Genomic DNA, 20,317 nt, shown 5'->3' with positions numbered 1-20,317 from the left:
ATTTATATAGTGCTTTTCAGTTTGGGAGTCATATTCATACCTTTTTGGGGGGTTAATAAGTTTTTGAAATGGACACAGCTGCTATTAGCAGCTCTCTCCAAAGAACACTGAATAGTCTAACAATGGACACTAAACAGTTGGATTTCAGGATACTGGCTTTTTTTTTTGGTACTACTTTGTGTTGTGTGTATTTGGGAAAACCTGTTAGAAACATACGAAGTTCTTCTCTTAAAGAGGTCCTGTAGCCTCTTAAAAACATCAAAAACAAGAAACAGGTAATATGTATTCATTGATTTCTACAACAATACTGGGAAAACATTTTTAGAAAGAAAAATTTTGGCTGGGTGTGATGACTCACTCCTGTAACCCTAGCACTTTGGTAGGCCAAGGTGGGCAGATCACTTGAGTCCAGGAGTTCGAGATCAGCCTAGGCAACATGGTGAAACCCTCATCCTTACAAAACATACAAAAATTAGCCAGGCATGGTGGTACGCGCCTGTAGTCTCGGCTACTTTGGGGGCAGAGGTGGGAGGATCATTTGAGCCTGAGATAGCAAGGCTGCAGTGAGCCTTATTTGTGCCACTGCACTGGAGTCTTCAAGATAAAGTGAGAGACCCCGTCTCAAAAAACAACAACAACAACAAAAAAAAAACAAGATTATCTATTAAAGAAGGAAGTTGGACCTGCTACCTACCTCCATTTCTATTATTTTAGTAAAACATTATCATGCCAGTTCATTATATAAAGATGCATTTCTCTCTTATTCTATAACCATAAGGCTGAAGTATTAAATCAGTAGTAAAAATGACCTAAACTTAAATTTGTTTAGTTTTAAGTTCCCAAACCATGTTTGTTGTGAACAGTAAATATATTACTGGAATTTATTAGCAAATCACAACATCTGAGAGAATGGAAATTTACTAAGACATGGAATAAATAGTTTAAGGAAGGAACTTTTGTGGAAAAATAGAGGAGTTGGAGAGGAATGGAAGTTGTATCCAGAAGAATTCAATTGATATAGTGATCAAATACTATAAAAAGTAACTTCCAAAGTATCTTTTTATAGAACCAAAGGTTTCTGAATCTTTATTGATACTTCTGTTATTCAGATTCTGTCTAAAAGAGAATAACAGGCAAGAAGAATTACTTGTGTTTGGATTTTACCTATTATCTTTGTATGTCTTTTTCTAGATAAGATTTACTGATTGCAAATCTCAGTTAAATATAGTTTTTGTGTCTCTGTGAAACTGATGACCAGAATCTTGCCAGTGTAGGAAAGCTGATTTAAGAAAAAGTTTGCTTTCTAAGCCTTCTGTGCTGTTACCTTTGATGAGACAATAACCTCTTTGCTTTCTTCTGCTGCTTGCCTTTCGGTTACTCATCAGTATCTGATCAGGGCAATAGAAACATGACGTGTATCAGACTTGTTTGGAGCGCCAACAAAATCTGAAGGGAGAGGAAATTAAAAATGTGGCTGAGTATTTCATTTATGATACTTTTGGTTCCTATCTTATTTTACAACCGTCTTAAAGTCAGTTCACATTTAGCCAAACATTTCTCTTCATTTCTATGTATAATTATAAGCTTACTGATTTTTAGCAATTGGTATATATGAATATTTAATAATAAGCAAGTATTGGATTAGAATGTTTTCTAAAACAATGTTCCCATTAATCGAAATCTTGATATAAAGTATGGGTTTTTATGAAATGCTTCCTCAGTACTGAACCCTAGTTGACCTTCATACTTGTTTTTGAAAGAATGAGGTAGAAAATGAACTTGTGTCTGAGTCTCTCCTAAACCTAATCATCGTTTGTTTTTTATCCTAGAGTTATAGAATGTTTCTAAACACTTCCCTCCACCCTCTATTAATGTCAACTATGAACAGAAACTTTCAGTGGCCAGACACGGTGGCTCACGCCTATAATCCCCACACTTTGGGATGCCAAGGCAGGAGGATCCCTTGAGCCCAGGAGTTCGAAACCAGGTTGGGGAACAAAGTGAGACCCCCATCTCCACAAAGTTAGCTGGGCATGGAGGCACACACCTGTGGTCCCAGCTACTCAAGAAGCTGAGGTGGAGGATTGCTTGAGCCCAAGAAGTAGAGGCTGCAGTGAGCTGTTGGTAATACCACTGCACTCCAGCCTGGGTGACAGAGTGAGACCATGTTTCCAAAAAAGAAATTATTTTCTCTCTGCTTACTTACTTGAATTTTAAAAATTTGATGAAACAACAAAAAAAAATGTTGTGGGTACATAGTAGATGTATATATTTACGGGTTACATAAGATATTTTGTTGCAGGCATGCATGCATATTAGTCGCATCAGGGTAAAGGGGTATCCTTTTATCCTTTGTGTTAGAAGCATTTATCTTTTGTGTTACAAACAATCTAGTTATACTCTTCTAGTTATTTGTAAATGTGCCATTAAATTTTTTTTACTGTTGGACAGGTGTGGTGGCTCACACTTATAATCCCAGTACTTTGGGAGGCCGGGGTGGGTGGATTACTTGAGGTCAGGAGTTGGAGACCAGCCTGGCCAACATGGTAAAATCCTGTCTCTACTAAAAATACAAAAATTAGCCAGATGTGGTGAGGCATGTCTGTAATACCAGCTGTCGGGAGGCTGAGGTAGGAGAATTGCTTGCATCGGAAGGTGAAGGCTGCAGTGAGCTGAGATTGTACCACTGCAGACTCTGACCCCCCCCCCAAAAAAAATTTTTTTTAATTTATTTATTTTTACTGGAGTCACCCTGTTGTGCTAGCAAACAGTAGATCACCTTCATTCTTTGTATTTTTTGTGTCCATTAACCCTCCCCTGTCCATCCACTCTGTCACTACCCTTCCAGCCTCTGATAGCTGTCCTTCTATTCTCTGTCTCCATGAGTTGAATTATTTTAATTTTTAGCTCCCACAAATAAGTGAGTACATGCAAAGTTTGTTTTTCTGTGCCTGACTTATTTCATGTAACATGATGACATCCAATTCCATCCATATTGTTGGAAGTGATGGGATCTCATTCTCTTTTTATGGCTGAATAGTACTCCATTGTGTATATGTACCACATTTTCTTTATCCATTCATCTGTTGATGGACATTTAGGTTACTTCCAAATCTTTGCTATTGTGAATAGTGCTGCAGTAAACATGGGAGTGCAGATATCTCTTCAGTATTATTGATTTCCTTTCTTTGGGGTATGTACCTAGGAGTGGGATTGCTGAATTTTAAGATAGCTCTATTTTTAGCTTTTTGAGGAACCTCCAAACCGTTCTTCATAGTGGTTATACTAATTTACATTCCCATCAACAGTGTACAAGGGTTCCCTTTTTTCCACATCCTTGCCAACCAGCTCCTTGGCAGAGGAGGTTAATGTGTTAACCTGCCTACTTCAGAGTTCACCACCAACAAAAATATGTTGAATTTAAGACCTGGGTTCTGGAAAAAAACAGAATCTAACTCAGACGGTATAAGAGACTTTAATGCAGGGACTGCAGAGGTGCAGTGGGTTAAGGGAACCTGTAAGGCATGTTTTTGCAACAAGGAAGCCCAAAGGGGCAGGAAAAATAACAGTGCTGTTGGAGCCTTGTGAGAGCTATGAAGAGGGTGCCTCACAGCAATCCTGGTGGTAGAGGGATGCAGCTTCTGCCAGAAAGTGTGGCCATGAGGAGGGAGGGAGCTAGGAAGAAATAATCCAGCGTTTCTCTGCCTTCTTATGTTCTGTCAATGGCAGGACAGCAGTGGAACCCAGAAGGCATATCTGTTGAGGTCAACATCATTGGGCTCAGAGTAGGGCAGAAAGATAATGGGTGAAAAGGTAGTTGCAGTAAGATAATAAGCAATGCAACTACTAGTGATTTTAGGTGTTGACTTCAGGTAAATGTAATATTTTACTCAATTTCCTATCCGTTAATTATGCATACCTTACTGGGTTGATGGGGGCATTAAATGAGACAACGTGTGAAAGTACTATCATAGTGTCTGTGTCTTGTGAGTATACTAAAAGTTTTAGTGAGGTGTGGATTTGAAAAGCTCAGCTTCTTTTTACTTGGTACTGTGTTGAATTTATTTTGTAGGAACTTCGGTTGCCACCATACTTTAAAATATATGTTTTCCAATAATTTTGAGAAGCAAATGGCACCATTATTAATAAATAGTTCCTAAGATTTAGTTTCTCATTTTTTATAGAGCCAGGAGCCTGAAAACCTAAGTCCTAGTTCAGGCTATACCACTATTTGTGGCATAGTTCTTTGTGGGAATTATTTTTACTTTGCCTCTCTGTGCTCTTCCCTTCTGATAAATTGGAGTAATAATCCACAATTTGTAAATGTTTGATTCTATTATGGTAAAATAATAGTTGTCAAGCACTTAAATGAAGACTTAAATGATATGTATATTAACTTTTTTTACTATCGTTCATTTTGAAGAGTGTCAGAGCCTCAGATTAAGAGTGATTGGATGGTTTTTACTCTGTTGCATTTTCTGTGTGGGATTATGTAGCTCATAAGATATTATTTTGTTTATGTGTGTTATGTGAGTAAAGTGATTATGCTCACTCATGTCTATTTTAGTTAATATGTGTGTGAATGTAAATTTTCTTTTATTTTTTTGAGACAGTCTTGCTCTGTTGCCCATGCTGGAGTACACTGGCATGATCTTAGCTTACCACAACCTCTGCCTCCCAGGTTCAAGTGATTCTCCTGCCTCAGCCTCCTGAGTAGCTGGGACTACAGGCGTGCACCACCATACCTGGCTAATTTTTGTGTTTTTAGTAGAGACGGGGGTTTCACTGCGTTGGCCAGGCTGGTCTCAAACTTTGGACCTCATGATCTGCCTGCCTCAGCCTCCCAAAGTACTGGGATTACAGGCGTGAGCCACCGCGCCTGACTGTAAATTTTCTTAAAACTATCTTTCTGAAACAAATCCTAAGAGACCCTATTTATTGCCCAGTAGTAGGTCTTGTCTATTTCACTCTTGCCATGGACAGACCACTGCTTACATCTGAACGTATGGATGAGGAAGGTAGTTTTGAGGTGTGGCAACTGTCTCCTGGTAAAAGATATGTCAGACTTTACCCTACTAGTATTACCATTGATGTATCCTTATTGCATACTTCTTTTTTCTGAGACAGCAGTGATGCCTTGTGACATTTTGCCTCCTAATTTTTACATTTGTAGACCACAGCAAGATCAGGGCAATCCATTTGGAAGAAAACTGTGACCACTTTAAAGAACTTATTATTTTTCAAAACTCCTTCAAAAATGTGAATTTGAAATTAAGTAAATTCCTACTTTATTTCATAAATTCAAGTTAGCACTGTCTTTGTAAATTCCAAACTGAACCTTTTTCCATTACTGACTAAATCTTAATTATTTCTCACCAGACGGTCTGGCAAATCCCGAAGCAGAAGCCCATATTCATCTAGGCATTCAAGATCTCGTAGCAGGCACAGGTTGTCTAGATCCAGAAGTCGTCATTCTAGTATTTCTCCTAGCACACTAACTCTGAAGAGTAGCCTGGCAGCTGAATTGAACAAGAATAAAAAAGCACGAGCGGCAGAGGCAGCAAGAGCCGCAGAAGCAGCGAAAGCTGCAGAAGCAACTAAGGCTGCTGAGGCTGCTGCCAAAGCTGCAAAAGCTTCAAACACTTCTACACCTACCAAGGGGAATACAGAAACTAATGCCAGTGCATCGCAAACAAACCATGTGAAGGATATGAAGAAAATGAAAACTGAGCATGCACCTTCTCCCTCAAGTGGTGGAACTTTAAAAAATGACAAAGCAAAAACAAAGCCACCTCTTCAGGTAACAAAGGTGGAAAATAATTTGATTGTAGATAAAGCCACCAAGAAAGCAGTCGTAGTTGGAAAGGAGAGTAAATCTGCTGCTTCAAAGGAGGAACCAGTATCTCTTAAAGAGAAAACCAAACCACTTACACCAAGCATAGGAGCCAAGGAGAAGGAGCAACATGTAGCTTTAGTGACCTCTACATTACCACCATTACCTTTGCCTCCCATGCTGCCTGAAGATAAAGAAGCTGATAGGTAAGTGCAAAAATATTTGTCAATAACTGTTTAAAGAAAAAATGCAAATCTGAAGTGAGAAATGATTTGGCCTCCCCAGCCCTCTCGAAACAACCTTAGTAAAAAAGACCACAAGTAACTGAATGAATTCTGTTTATTATATGCATCTTAAAATGAAGTACATTTGCATACAAGTTGGCAAAATTAAAAGTTTATGCTAAGAAATTCAGGGAAATATTGCCATTGCCTTGGGATCCAGTGAATATTTCAGTATGAGTTTGGGTATTAGAAATGCCAGTATTCTCTTTGGTTGAGTTTTCCTTGATGATACAGTCAGAGACAGGACATTTTATGAGTGAGTTGGCCCTGGTTAATATAAGTCTCATAAGTGTTTGTCTCATTTATTTTTGAGTTTCTTCAGTGGCCTTGTAAATCTATCACTGTCAGTGGCTTTATCGTCAGTTTTTAGTGTAGTCTTTTTGTAACTCTTTTTTTTTTTTTAATTCTTCCCAAGCCAATGTAGTTCTTAATCTTAAATCTTTTACTTAAAAAAACTTTTTTTTAGCCTGTCTTGCAGTTAGGGATTAATCACATTATATTATAGAAAACTCATAATGTAGCTGGGCACGGTGGCTCAAGCCTGTAATCCCAGCACTTTGGAAGGCTGAGGTGGGTGGATCACCTGAGGTCAGGCGTTCAAGACCAGCCTGGCCAACATGGTGAAACCCTGTCTCTACAAAAAATACATAAAACCTACCTGGGCATGGTGGCGGGTGCCTGTAATCCCAGCTACTCGGGAGGCTGAGGCAGGAGGATCACTTGAACCTGTGAGGCGGAGGTTGCAGTGAGCTGAGATTGAGTCATTGCACTCTAGCCTGGGCTACAGAGTTAAGAACTTGTCTCAAAACAAAGCAAAATTAAAAAAAACCCAAAGAAACCCTCAAAACTCATAATGTGATTATGCTTTCCTTTAATTTGTTTAAACATTTCTATTATGAACATTGGGGGTATGGCTTTTTTAAATTGAGAAACATTATATTCTTAAGAGGATGAAGGTAAGAGGGACTGTAAAGTAAATACAGCTAAGAATATTTCTTTTATGTATCCTAGGGTAGAAGAATTAGACTATCGTGAGGTTTATCTGCCTATTACACCACTTAGCTGTTTTTATTTTTATGAAGAAGTTAGAGCTGCCACTCCTTCCCACTCCCCATTTAAAAACAACTATATGGGCCGGGCGCGGTGGCTCAAGCCTGTAATCCCAGCACTTTGGGAGGCCGAGGCGGGTGGATCACGAGGTCGAGAGATCGAGACCATCCTGGTCAACATGGTGAAACCCCGTCTCTACTAAAAATACAAAAAAACCAGCTGGGCATGGTGGCGCGTGCCTGTAATCCCAGCTACTCAGGAGGCTGAAGCAGGAGAATTGCCTGAGCCCAGGAGGCGGAGGTTGCGGTGAGCCAAGATCGCGCCATTGCACTCCAGCCTGGGTAACAAGAGCGAAACTGCGTCTCAAAGAAAAAAAAAAAAAAAAAAACAAAACAACTATATGAGTAGTTTTCCTAGCTGACTTTAAAAAATACATGTATTTTGAAAACAGATGGATAAAAATGCCATGTGCACAAGTGCTTACTTTGTCATTATGAAACTTTTAGAATTTAACACAAACAAAAGTAAAAATCATAATTCTTGAATTTCATGCCCATTGAGGTGCCTTTTTAAAAAGAATCAAAATGTTGGGAGACCCCATCCAACTTAATCAGGTTTTATTTGATTATACTGCTATAATTGTATTTGCAGGTTTGACTGTTTTCAAGGAACACTTAAGTGTTCATTACCGTAAGTAGTGATTTGTAATTGTGATGAGTCCTAGAATGGGCTCTCCAGCATACAGGGGCTTGAGTGTGGGATTGATCACTTCATTAGTGAGAGTAACCAGTTACTGAGAATACATGTTTGATTGAGACTGGTGGTTCTCTACTTTATTCTTCATATATACTTTAGGAGTAAATTTTTACTAGGATATTTTCAGGAACTCTGTACGTACACATGAGTACTTAATGAGGATATTCTTTATGCATCTGTCTTTAGTTGGTGGCACATTTAATTCTTGGTCATTACTTTTGTTTTGATCCATCTTTTCTGTCTTCTGCTTTTTCCTCTTTTTGTTTTCTCTTTCTTTGAATGTGTTTGTATGTTTAATGGATACAGAAGTTTTTTTTGAGATTCGTGAGCACTGCTATTATGTGTGTATAGCCAAAGATTAAATCATCACCAATGGAACTTTCCTTATTTTGATGTCTGTAATTTAACTACCAAAATGTAAACATGTGAGGAAGAGACTTTATATTCTATTTTACTTTTTATAAAAGTTTTCAGGTGATTAAATTAAAATGTATTTTAAAAAGAAATGGTTAGAAGTGATTGCTTTTAGAAATAAATGGGTGTTGAAGGGAATGCATAGCACAGGAGACTTATTTTATATTTAATATTTATAATACTGTTAGAAGTACAATACAGTTTGTTAGTGGGCTATAGTAGAAAGCTTAGTTTTTAATGCTGGTTGTACCTCTTACTACTCTCATGACTTAATCTTTCCGTGCCTCAGTCCATTTAGTTCTATTCATGGGTGAAAATATTTACAGTTTAACCTCACAGATTAGTTATAAAGTTTAAATGAGTTGATGGACTCAATTTTGCAAGCTGTAAAGTGTTAACGCATCTTAGTTATTGTAATTAGTCATTGTATAAATCAGCACTGCAGGAAATTTTAAAAATATTTAAAACTACTTTACTGAAAAAAAGTAAAAATTACAAAATTGATTTACATTGTGTAATATATAAACCATTATATGTGTAACATGTAGATATGTTGCTTAAGGAATAGACCTAGTGCTTCAATTGAAAAAGATTGATTTTTGTAAAAGAGGAACTATTGGTTGGTTTTCCATCCCCTTTTATAATGGAGGGGGATCACCCTCAGGCCATTTTTTCCATGTATCTGAAAGTAATAGTCATGGTAATTTGATGTTTACAAGTTTCTTTTTAGTAACCATTGTATACTTTTTATTTTGTGCTGAACAGCTATTAGTTGAAAGTGGTTTATAAACTATTTCTGTTGAGGTAAAGAAACAATCTTTTCTGTTATAACATGGTTTAGGAAACCTGAATATGGGAGGTATCTTTATTTACTTGTTACTCACTGTAAATTTAAAGATAATTTTAAAGAAGAGTGAGTAATGGTCTGCATAATCTCATTGCGTATCTTAAGGAAAGCTTTTGATCTTTGCTTTCTTTGAACATGCCTGTGTCTATATTCCTGGTTAACTGTCACTGTTGTATCCACACATACATTAGCAGAAGGGTGTGTGTGTGTTTTGGGTGGCCTCTTGATTTTGCAAATCTATACTCAACTTGTTTTTGCTGTTTTATTATATATCCAAGTAAATTCTCCCCTTCCCTCATACGTTTTTTTGTTTTGAAAGTATTCAAGCACTTAGAAAAATTGAAGAATAATAAAATTAGCATCTGTATAACTACTGGATGATAGTTATCTAGTTGGGTAATCTAATTACCCATCTACATTCAGCAGTTGTTAACATTTTGTTTTATATGCTCCGTCTCAATGGGTGTGGTGGCTCACAGTTGTAATCCCAAAGTGTAATCAGCACTTTGGGAGGCCAAGGTGGGCAGATGGCTTGAGCTTAGGAGTTGGAGACAAGCCTTGGCACGTGGCAGTACCTCATGTCTTCAAAAAATATACAGATTAGCTGGCTGTGGTAGTGCACACCTGTAGTCCCAGCTACTTGGGGAGGCTAAGGTGGGAGCATCACCTGAGCCCGAGAGGTCGGGGCTGCGGTGAGCTGTGATTGCACCACTGCACTCCAGCCTGGGTGACAGAGTGAGACCATGTCTCAAAAAAAAAAAAAAAGAAAAAGAAGAGAAAAAGTTACACACAAGCACTCATGCACATTCCATCTTTAGTTAGGAGAACTAATGAGGGTGTGTGTATATGTATACACTTTCTTTCCCCCCGGAGATGAAGTCTTGCTCTGTTGCCCAGGCTGGAGTGCAGTGACAAGAACTGAGTTCACTGCATCCTCCGCCTCCCCAGTTCAAGCAGTTCTGCTGCAGCCTCCTCCCCAGTTGAAGCAGTTCTCCTGCCTCAGCCTCAGTTGCGCACCACCACGCCTGGCTGATTTTTGTATTTTTAGTAGAGACAGGGTTTCACCATGTTGGCCAGGCTGCTTTTGAGCTCCTGACTTTGTGATCTGCCTGCCTCGGCCTCCCAGGCAGTGAGATTACAGGTGTGCTGGGATTATGGGTGTGAGCTACCATGCCTGGCTGGGTATACATTTCTTTTAGCTATACCTTAAATACTTCAGTCATCTCCCAGGAATAAGGTCAGCCTCCTGCTTGATCACAGTATCATTGTGATAACAAGGAAATTAACAGTAGTTAATAATCTAATGGAAATGAACAATAATGTCAACCACTATATGTAATCAATAATCAGTACTCCCCACCCCAGCCCCATGACTTTTTGAAGAGTCTAGGCCAGTAATCTTATAGAATGTCCCACCTTTGGATTTATCTGATTATTTCTTTTTGGTATCATTTAACTTCTCCAACCCCTTTGTTTCCCATAGTCTGGAAATTACTTGTGCTTTGTTTAGATCAAGAATAAACAGTTTTTTAGCCAGAATAGTTAAGAGATAATTTTGTGTAGTTTATGCTATTGTTACAGGGGAACCAAAATATCAGACTGTCTTACTCTACTAGTAGTGATGTGATCATTTGGTTAAGGTGATGACCAACCTTAAGGTCTCTCCATGTATGAGGGTGCATACCTGGAGTTTGCTTTGCAGTTAGAAGTGAGCTGTAGGTTAATACTTCTGACAATGATTGAATATCCTTTTCCCCAACAATATCCTGCCACCTAATGGTTTAGCAACCATTAATGATCTTTGTCTAATTCAGTTACTATAGTAGGGGCTGCAAATGGTGACTTTTTTTTTTTCCTATTGCTGCTGCCCAAATTAAATATGGTGATTTTCTAATCCTGCCATTCATTTTAATATTAGCTGGCCTTCTTTTGTAAATACATGTTACTCACATCTCATTTAATCATTCTACTCTCATGAATTTTTATTCTCTGTGTTACTGATAGTAATAGCCACTATTCTTTTTGACCTTCACAGTGTCTGAAATTTGGCCAGTACAAGCTCCTGTAAGCTGACTCCTTTATTATTTTGACATGACCTCATTTGTTTTTAGTGTTTCTTTGCTTTCTAGTCAAAGATATATCTTAGGCTCACTTTGAATTTTGATTCATTCCCAAAATTGGAGTCTATTTTCCCATGAAATCATAAGATAGATGGTAATCTATATGTTTCACAGAATGTAATTGTTTTCTTTACTTTTTTAAAAAATAAGATCATACCGTGGGTAACGTTTCTTGACTTGCTTTTTCATTTAATGTGTTGGAGATCTTTCCATGTTGGTATAGATGGGCCCAGTGTTATTGCAGAAATGGATATATCATGTTCTTGTGTTGATTAATGGATACTTAGGTGTATAATTATTTGCTATTAAACTCTCCTTATATATTAATATTTTATGTATATTTAAGTAATTTTTATAGGATAGTTACATGCTAAAGTATGCACATTAAAAATATGATAGAAACTGCCAAATTAATGTATTAATAAGACTATATTCTAATTTATGCACCCAGATTTATGAAATTGCTTTAACAGTTTTGGATAGTGTCAATTTTGACAGTCTTTAAAATATGTAATTATTTAATTTTGTATTTTTTTTATAATGAGGTATGGTATTTTCTTGAATGTTTATTGGTTATTTATTATTTTTCTGGTGAATTGCTTTCTCACATTCTGTGCTGGCTTTTCCTTAAAGTTGCTTTCCTTTTTCTAATTGATTTTTAATTGTTACTTTAGGGATGTTGACCTTTGCCTCTCAGAGCTTATTGCTTATCCTTGTCATTTGTTTTGCATTTGGTCATATGAATGTTTTCCATTTTTATCTAGTCAAGTCTGTTCTCTTTCCTTTAAGACACCTAGGTTTATAAAATTTAAAAAGTTTAAGTCAGATCTCAAAGAAATTTGGTTTTGTTTGTTGTGTAAAGAAGTGTTCTGCATCTTTATTCCTCCCAACCCAGTGTTGTTACCAGTATTGTTTATTGAATAATTCATCTCGCTAATTTGAAATGACATATATAAAAATTTTTACAGTTACGTGTTTCTCTACTTTCTTTTCTTTTAACATGTTTTATTTCTTTCTCAGTATCTTACTGTTGTAATGTCTTTAGATACATGGTGTATTGGCTCCCAAACTCAAATTTCTATTTTAGGGGCAGACAGTAATATAAAAGTGAAGGGGATGGTGTAAATTAGTGACGAGTAAACCACTCTGCTGTTGAACCTCAACACCATGTTGCTGTATAAGAATTGAAGCCCAGTGTATTAGAGCTTTTACTTTTTTTTTTTTTAAAAAGAAACCTAGAACCTGAATATTAATAAATCTTTGGATTTAAAATTACTCACAATTCATAGTTCTTTGTAAAACATTGAATAGAGTGAGTAATATATATCCGTTGACTTCAATTAGACTTTGGCTTCTAGTTCTAGATCTCTGTATAGGTTGATAGGGCAAGTCCCACTTAATTTTACTTTTTCAGAAATTTCTTGGCAGTTCTTTTGCCTTTATTCTTAGACAAATTTTATACCAGCTTGTCAAGTTGTATTTAAAAAAAAAAAAAACTCTTGGATATTTTTTGGAACTCTTAAATGTAATAGAGTCATAATTTGGTGACAGCTTTATAATATTAGAGTTTCCTCTATTAAAACATGGTTTCTTTTCATTCGTTCAGATCTAATTTTATGTTCTTTGGTCAGATATTCTATTTTTTTTCTATCGCTCATGTATATTTCTTTTTAAGGCATTTTATTGTTTTTGTTGCTGTGGTGTACAGAAATGTTTTTAAAAATCACATTTTCTATTTGATTATTGCAAATATTCAATAAAAGTGTAAAGTTTTAAATTATGTAACATTCTTGGAAAGTAATATTTGATAGTTAATATACTGACATTTAATATAAGGTAGCCTTTTAAATTTTAAATTGTAAGTGAAATTAAGACTTCAGTTTTTTGCTCACAAAAATCTTGATTTGAATCTTCAGACAAATAAGAACTTTTGACTAAAGCCTAATTACAAGTTAGAGACTATAGTTTTCTAAGTAAGCTATTCTGAATAGGCCTATTTTCAGATGTGTTCAGGTGATACCTTTTCTAAAAAGAAGACTTTACTGTATTTCAGACCTGATTTAGCTACCCATTAGCTACTAAAATACTGTAGGAATCTGTTTGTATAATGCTTTATCCTATTGCCTACCTGTCTTCCAGACTGTAAGCTCTTTTTTGAAAGAAACTGTATCTTAAAAAACAAAACAAAACAAAAAAACCAAATGCTTTGCAAAACTGAGTTTTAATGCAAAGCATGTTTAGTTGATTTTTAATTTTAATATAGTTAATCCTATATCATTTTAAAAAATAAACTTTATATTTATAATAATCTTACCTTTGTAGAAAAATTATGAAGATACCAGAGAGACCCTGAATACCCTGTACCTGGTTTTCTTACCGTTAATGTCTTACATAAGTATGGTACACTGGGTAATGGTGAATCAATATTGATACAAAGTTATCATTAAAGTTCCTACTTTAGACAGATTTCCTTAGTTTTTACCTAATTGTGTATCATTTGTACCCCAAATTTTGCATTTTACAGTTGAATATAGTGTATTGCTTTAGCTGGAAAGAAACTCGGACAATAGTCTTATAATGTGAAATATTGTTGAATTATTCATGATTGTTGCTACTTAAATGTAAGACATGGGCACATTTTTATTACTCAGCAAAATTTTTGTTTTATTTGTCTGACTTCTTACATTTTTAGCTTACGAGGAAACATTTCAGTAAAAGCAGTTAAAAAAGAAGTAGAAAAGAAACTCCGATGTCTACTTGCTGATTTACCGCTGCCCCCTGAGCTACCTGGAGGTGATGATCTCTCAAAGAGTCCAGAGGAAAAGAAAACAGCAACACAGTTACATAGTAAAAGGAGGCCTAAGTATGTGCTTGCTTTCTACCTGCTCTTAAATTGACCAGCAGTGATTCTGGGTCATCAGAAATTCATAAAACACTAAATTAAGGTTTAAAATTAAAAATGTACTTATTATTTCAACTTAAATATATGAATTCTATTAGAGTTTTGAAAAAAATCATAATTGCTTGCATTCTTATTCACAATAAAACCAAATTTAATTTTCTCATGATTTGTAATGTATTAATTTCCTTCGATATTGTATATGTTAAAGATACTTTATTAAGAGATTGAAATAACACAGAAACACTGAAATTGGGCAGAGTAGAAGTCAGCATTTAGTGAGCCCAAATAAAATTAGTAATGGGCAAGCTGCTATTTCCTTTGTTTTTACCTCCGTTTTCTCTCATAAACAAATATATTCTTCATTTTGCAAGAGATGGGAGTAGAAGAAGGTTTGAAATCAGTATCCTAAATTAGCTTCAAGTAACTGCCTAGAGAGAACTCTTTTCTTTAAAACCTGTTAATCAGTTAAAGGCAGGGAGCATTGGTGCTTTTTTTTTTTTTTTTTTTTTTTTAAAAACTTCTTAACCAAGGGACAGAGAAGGCTTTAAGTTAGATATGATTTTAGAATTGCGGTTCAGGTAGTGCCTAGTGTATGAGTTTGAGATCATTTTCTAAATGGAATAGAAGCTAGAAAACTGGCTTGGTACAGTGGCTCATGCCTGTAATCCCAGCACTTTGGGAGGCTGAGGCGAGAGGATCACTTGAGTCCAGGAGTTTGATACCAGCCTGAGCAACATAGGGAGACCCCATCTCTACAAATAATTAAAAAAAAAAAAAAAAATTGGCTGGGTGTGGTGGTGCACGCCTGTGGTCCCAGCTACTCAGGAGGCTAAGGCAGGAGGATCACCTGAGCTGAAGAGGCTGTAGTGAGCTGTGATTGTGTGCCACTGTATTTTATCCTGGGCAACAAAGCAAGATCCTGTTTCCAAAGAAAATTTAAAAGCTGGAAAATAGTCTCTTGAACACTGCAGTTGATTCCTTTACTTCAATTTCTGTGATTTACTAAAATATTAAAATACTAGAAAATTATGTATCTTTTTGAAGACTGAAAGATTTTTGGATTTTTGTCCTACCTGTCTGTCTGTATCTGCTTAAATGTGGATTCCTGAGAGTTGATTATATTAATACCTTTTGTACTCTCTTAGACTGAAAAATCTTTTTTTGATGTTTTTCAGATGATTTTATCCAGCCATAAGTCTAAATTTGTCAGTAAGTTTTATAGTTAGATTTTTGTTAACATTCATTATCAAATGCTTGTTTTTTAAAAAAGTACCTATTGTTAATGGATGAAAAATAAAAACTTTCTGGAGATTGGTTAGAGAATTTTGACTCTACTAGTGTTGGTTTCATCTACTCATTGAGAAATTACATTTTATTTCTGAAAGCCCTTCATACAAGCTCTACTACTTTTTTTTCTGAGTTTAAATACTTACCTACGGAGGAAGAGTCAGTATGTAGAAACGATACGTCAGTTTTTATGATAACTTACAATACCAAATCGTTGTTACTTGTTTTGGATAAATGATCATAAATACTGCAGTGATAGGGAAAACAAAAGAGTATACAAGTGGGTGGCGGGTAGATACTGAGTTATTGAACAGTTGATTCAATTTGCTTGACTGTATATAAAAACTTTAGAACTATATTTGATAGAATATGTGGGCCTCGCTATGGTGAAATCAAAGAAAAAGATATTGACTGGGGAAAACGCTGCGTGGATAAATTTGATATCATCGGAATTATTGGAGAAGGTACTTACGGACAAGTTTACAAAGCCAGGGATAAAGACACTGGTAAGAATGCCAAGTTGTGGGGATCTTTGGGCCTATGGAATGTGCTTAGTTTCTGTTTCTTTTCTAATGTTTAGCTTTGGAAATTTTCCAAAATGTTTAATTCAAATTTATTGTGTGTTTGTTTCGTCTTGTTTTTAATTTTATTCTATATATGCACTTACGTAAAATATGAGTACGTGTAAGTGGGTCTGTATATGTTCATATTTTAAAAAGTATACCTTTAGTATTTGTGACATACTGTATGGTAGGATTTAGTTTTTCTTTCTTTTATGGTGAATAATTCTTGTACTGTTATTAATCAGAGGGAAAAGTATCTTGACCTGAATTAATCTTAGTAGTAAATTTTTTTGTCATAAGCCCAACCCTTTCATTTTAGCTTTCAGTTTTTTTCATGCAGAAACTATCCTTGGAGGCCAGTTTTACCAGCTTAATCTTTCAGAACGTAATCAGGAACTCAGAAAGTTTTAAAAGGCCTCAGAGGAGAACAAAAAGTAGCTGTTTCAGAAGCTATGTATTTTACTTAGTAATGTATAGAGCTAGTAATTTATCTTTCTTTACTCATAATTCCTTATTGAAATAAACCAGTAGGCTGGGTGTGGTTGCTCATGCCTATAATCCCAGCACTTTGGGAGGCTGAGGCAGGCAGATCACCTGAGAACAGGAGTTCGAGACCAGTCTGGTCAACATGACAACACCCCATCTATACCAAAAACAGAAATATTAGCTGGGTGTAGTGGCATACGTCTGTAAACCCAGCTACTCAAGAGGTTGAGATAGGAGAATTGCTTGAAACCTGGGGCTGGAGGTTGCAGTGACCTAAGATAGCACCACTGTATTCCAGCCTGAGTGACAGATCAAGACTCTATCTCAGTAAATAAATAAGCCGGGCGCGGTGGCTCAAGCCTGTAATCCCAGCACTTTGGGAGGCCGAGGCGGGTGGAACACAAGGTCGAGAGATCGAGACCATCCTGGTCAACATGGTGAAACCCCGTCTCTACTAAAAATACAAAAAAATTAGCTGGGCATGGTGGCACGTGCCTGTAATCCCAGCTACTCAGGAGGCTGAGGCAGGAGAATTGCCTGAGCCCAGGAGGCGGAGGTTGGGGTGAGCCGAGATGGCGCCATTGCTCTCCAGCCTGGGTAACAAAAGCGAAACTCCGTCTCAAAAAAAAAAAATAAAATAAAATAAAAAAATAAATAAATAAATAACACAAAAATTAGCTGGGCATGGTGGTGGCACTGGTAATCCACTACTTGGGAGGCTGAGGCAGGAGAATTGCTTGAACCCTGGAAGCAGGAACCCTGGAAGCAGAGGTTACAGTGAGCTGAGATTGTGCCACTGCACTCCAGCCTGGGCAACAGAATGAGACTCCTCTCGAGAAAAAAAAAAAAAAAAAAAAAAAGAAATAAGCCAGTAGCACAGCTATTTGAGGCAATATAGTATATGGGAGACGCCGTTATAGTTAGAAACTACTGAAAGCAATTACTGCATAGAGTAATAATTGGTATTTATAATGATGTGTTATCAAAAAGATTGCAATTTTTAAAACTTTAGTAAAACAAGGACTCATATACATTATAGGAGGAATTTTATAAAAAATGAATAGAATAAGTTTTAATGATTAAAAGAATAAACTTGGTTCTTTTAGAAAATTTGTAAGAACATGTTTTTTCTCCAAAGAAGTGGAATGAACAAAACTTTATTATTGTGAACTTTTTATTATTCACTATAATAAAGCTTGTGTGTGTATATATATTTACTTTTTCGATCATTTCTGACACGAAGCTGACTCATACCTAAATTATGTAGCAATTTAGTGTAGTGGTGAAGAACATAAATTTTTGAGACAAGTAACTGGATTTTGAATTCCAGTTTTACTACTAGGTAACTGGCTAGGTTTGAGCAAGTAGTGTGTCTGAGCATAATTTTTAACTGATAGTTTTTTCCTCCTCTATTCAGAGACATTTTATGTATACATAAGCATATTGGCTATTTACCGTTTTCCTCATTCGCTTAAAAAGAATAAAAATGACAGTGTGATTTACCCACTCTTCAGCATCTTTTTTTTTGAGATGGAGTCTCGCACTGTTGTCAGGGCTGGAGTGCAGTGGTGCGATCTTGGCTCACTGCAACCTCCACCTCCCGGGTTCAAGCAAGTCTCCTGCCTCAGCCTCCCGAGTAGCTGGGATTGCAGGCGCCCCCCACAAAGCCTGGCTGATTTCTTGTCTTTTTAGTAGAGACGGGGTTTCACTATGTTGACCAGGCTGGTCTTGAACTCCTGACCTTGTGATCCGCCCACCTCGGCCTCCCAAAGTGCTGGGAACAGGTGTGAGCCACCAGACCTCGCCTAGCATCTTTCTCTCCTCTCCTCCCCTCTCCTCCCCTCCCCTCCCCTCTCCCCTCTCCCCTCTCCCCTCCCCTCTCCCCTCCCCTCTCCCCTCTCTTCTCCCCTCCTCTCTTCTCCTCTCTTCTCTTCTTTCTTCTCTTTTCTCTTCTCTTCTTCTCTTTTCTTTTTCTCTTCTCTTCTCTTCTCTTCTCCTCTCTGCTCTCCTCTCCTCCCCCTCCCCTCTCACCTCTCCCGTTTCCCCTCTTCCCTCTCCCCTCTCTCTTCTCTCTTCTCTCTTCCCCCTCCCCTCCCCTCCCCTCCCCTCTTTCCCAAGTGAATGTAAAAGCATCTTACTTTTTTCACTAAATATATAAATGGGGAGCATAATGTAAATGTATTTGACCTACCTCATTCTTTCTAGCAGTTGTATAGTATTCCCTGGTTTATATAAATATTCCATGATCTATTTATTGACAGACTTAATTTTTTGAACTATAAATACTATGATTTGCTGTATTGGAAACAAACATTTTTTGTGTTGTATTTTTGAGAATTAGGAACAGAATTGGATTAAAATACATTTAAAGTTAAGAAAAATGTCATCTGCTTCCATGTCAGCTGGTAACCTGATTTTATTTAATTTCCTTAATAGGAGAAATGGTAGCCTTAAAAAAAGTACGTCTGGATAATGAAAAGGAAGGCTTTCCAATTACAGCAATTCGAGAAATTAAAATTCTCCGGCAGCTTACCCATCAGAGTATTATCAATATGAAGGAAATAGTGACTGATAAAGAAGATGCTTTGGATTTTAAGAAGGACAAAGGTGTGTGTGCATATTTACTATTTTATATTCATGATTGATGTTGTTAACTTGCAAATTTTTTTTATAGATATGACTATTTGAGTAATTAGATGCTGTTGTTCTAATGTGAAACTCTGTATTTTTAAGTTTGGTAGAGTTGAAGAATTTACTTACTTTAGTGTTTTTTTTTTTTTTTTTTTTGAGACGGAGTTTCGCTCTTGTTACCCAGGCTGGAGTGCAATGGCACGATCTCGGCTCACCGCAACCTCCGCCTCCTGGGTTCAAGCAATTCTCCTGCCTCAGCCTCCTGAGTAGCTGGGATTACAGGCACGTGCCACCATGCCCAGCTAATGTTTTGTATTTTTAGTAGAGACGGGGTTTCACCACGTCGACCAGGATGGTCTCGATCTCTCGACCTTGTGATCCACCCGCCTCGGCCTCCCAAAGTGCTGGGATTACAGGCTTGAGCCACCGCGCCTGGCACTTTAGTGGTTTTTGAGTAAGCTTCGTAAAGAGTATTTGCCAATATTACACATAAAGTATTCACTAGTAGTATGTGTTTTTTTGGGCATCAGTGTATAGTTTTTAGTATTCATTTTTTAGTAGTTGAAAAACTAGTTCATAGAATTTTATTTTTACCCTACATTTTTATGTTACAAATGCCTTAACATACAAGGAAACATGGTAGTCATGTATATTATTTCTGAAAGTGTGGAGGCAAAATTCCGTACTTGAAATTTCCTTTAACAATCTATGTTGGGTATGTATATCTGTATAATTATTTAGCAGAGAAGCCGACAATAAATTAGTCTGCTTATTATAGCTATCACATAGTTATTATAGGGGACATGATGGGTGAAAGCAACACTCTACTGCTGATAAGTTTTACATCTTTATAGTAAGATTTTAGAACCAAAGTTTACGACTTTATATTCTGAGGTTTGCAAACAGCAAAAAAATTTTTTCCAACTAAATCTAACATAAAATAGACACAGTGTCTCACATCAATAAGCCAAACACTTGGGAGTCCAGGGTGTGAGCATGACTTGAGTCCAGGAGTTCAAGACCAGCCTGGGAAACATAATGAGAACCCATCTCTACAAAAAAATCAGAAAATTAGCCCTGCATGGTGGTACATGCCTGTTGTTCCATTTACTCAGGAGGCTGAGGCAGGAGGATCACTTGAGTA

At 36.8% G+C, this 20,317-nt stretch overlaps 1 protein-coding gene across 2 annotated transcripts in view; it reads left to right on the top strand.

The window, feature by feature from the left end:
* Positions 1-20,317, top strand: part of CDK13 (cyclin dependent kinase 13) — a 121,600-nt gene that overhangs the window by 22,943 nt on the left and 78,340 nt on the right. For both annotated transcript variants that reach the window (XM_039462077.2, XM_039462078.2), the window contains exons 2-5: positions 5,380-6,039; positions 13,997-14,167; positions 15,860-15,999; positions 18,979-19,149. In XM_039462077.2, coding sequence (XP_039318011.1) covers positions 5,380-6,039; positions 13,997-14,167; positions 15,860-15,999; positions 18,979-19,149 — 1,142 coding nt within the window. The remainder of the gene's footprint in view (positions 1-5,379; positions 6,040-13,996; positions 14,168-15,859; positions 16,000-18,978; positions 19,150-20,317) is intronic.

Source organism: Saimiri boliviensis, chromosome 10 (assembly GCF_048565385.1).
Source record: "Saimiri boliviensis isolate mSaiBol1 chromosome 10, mSaiBol1.pri, whole genome shotgun sequence".
In the NCBI taxonomy this organism is placed as follows: domain Eukaryota; kingdom Metazoa; phylum Chordata; class Mammalia; order Primates; family Cebidae; genus Saimiri; species Saimiri boliviensis.
The sequence above is the reverse complement of the archived record's forward strand: the minus strand, read 5'-3'. Positions and strand labels throughout refer to the sequence as shown.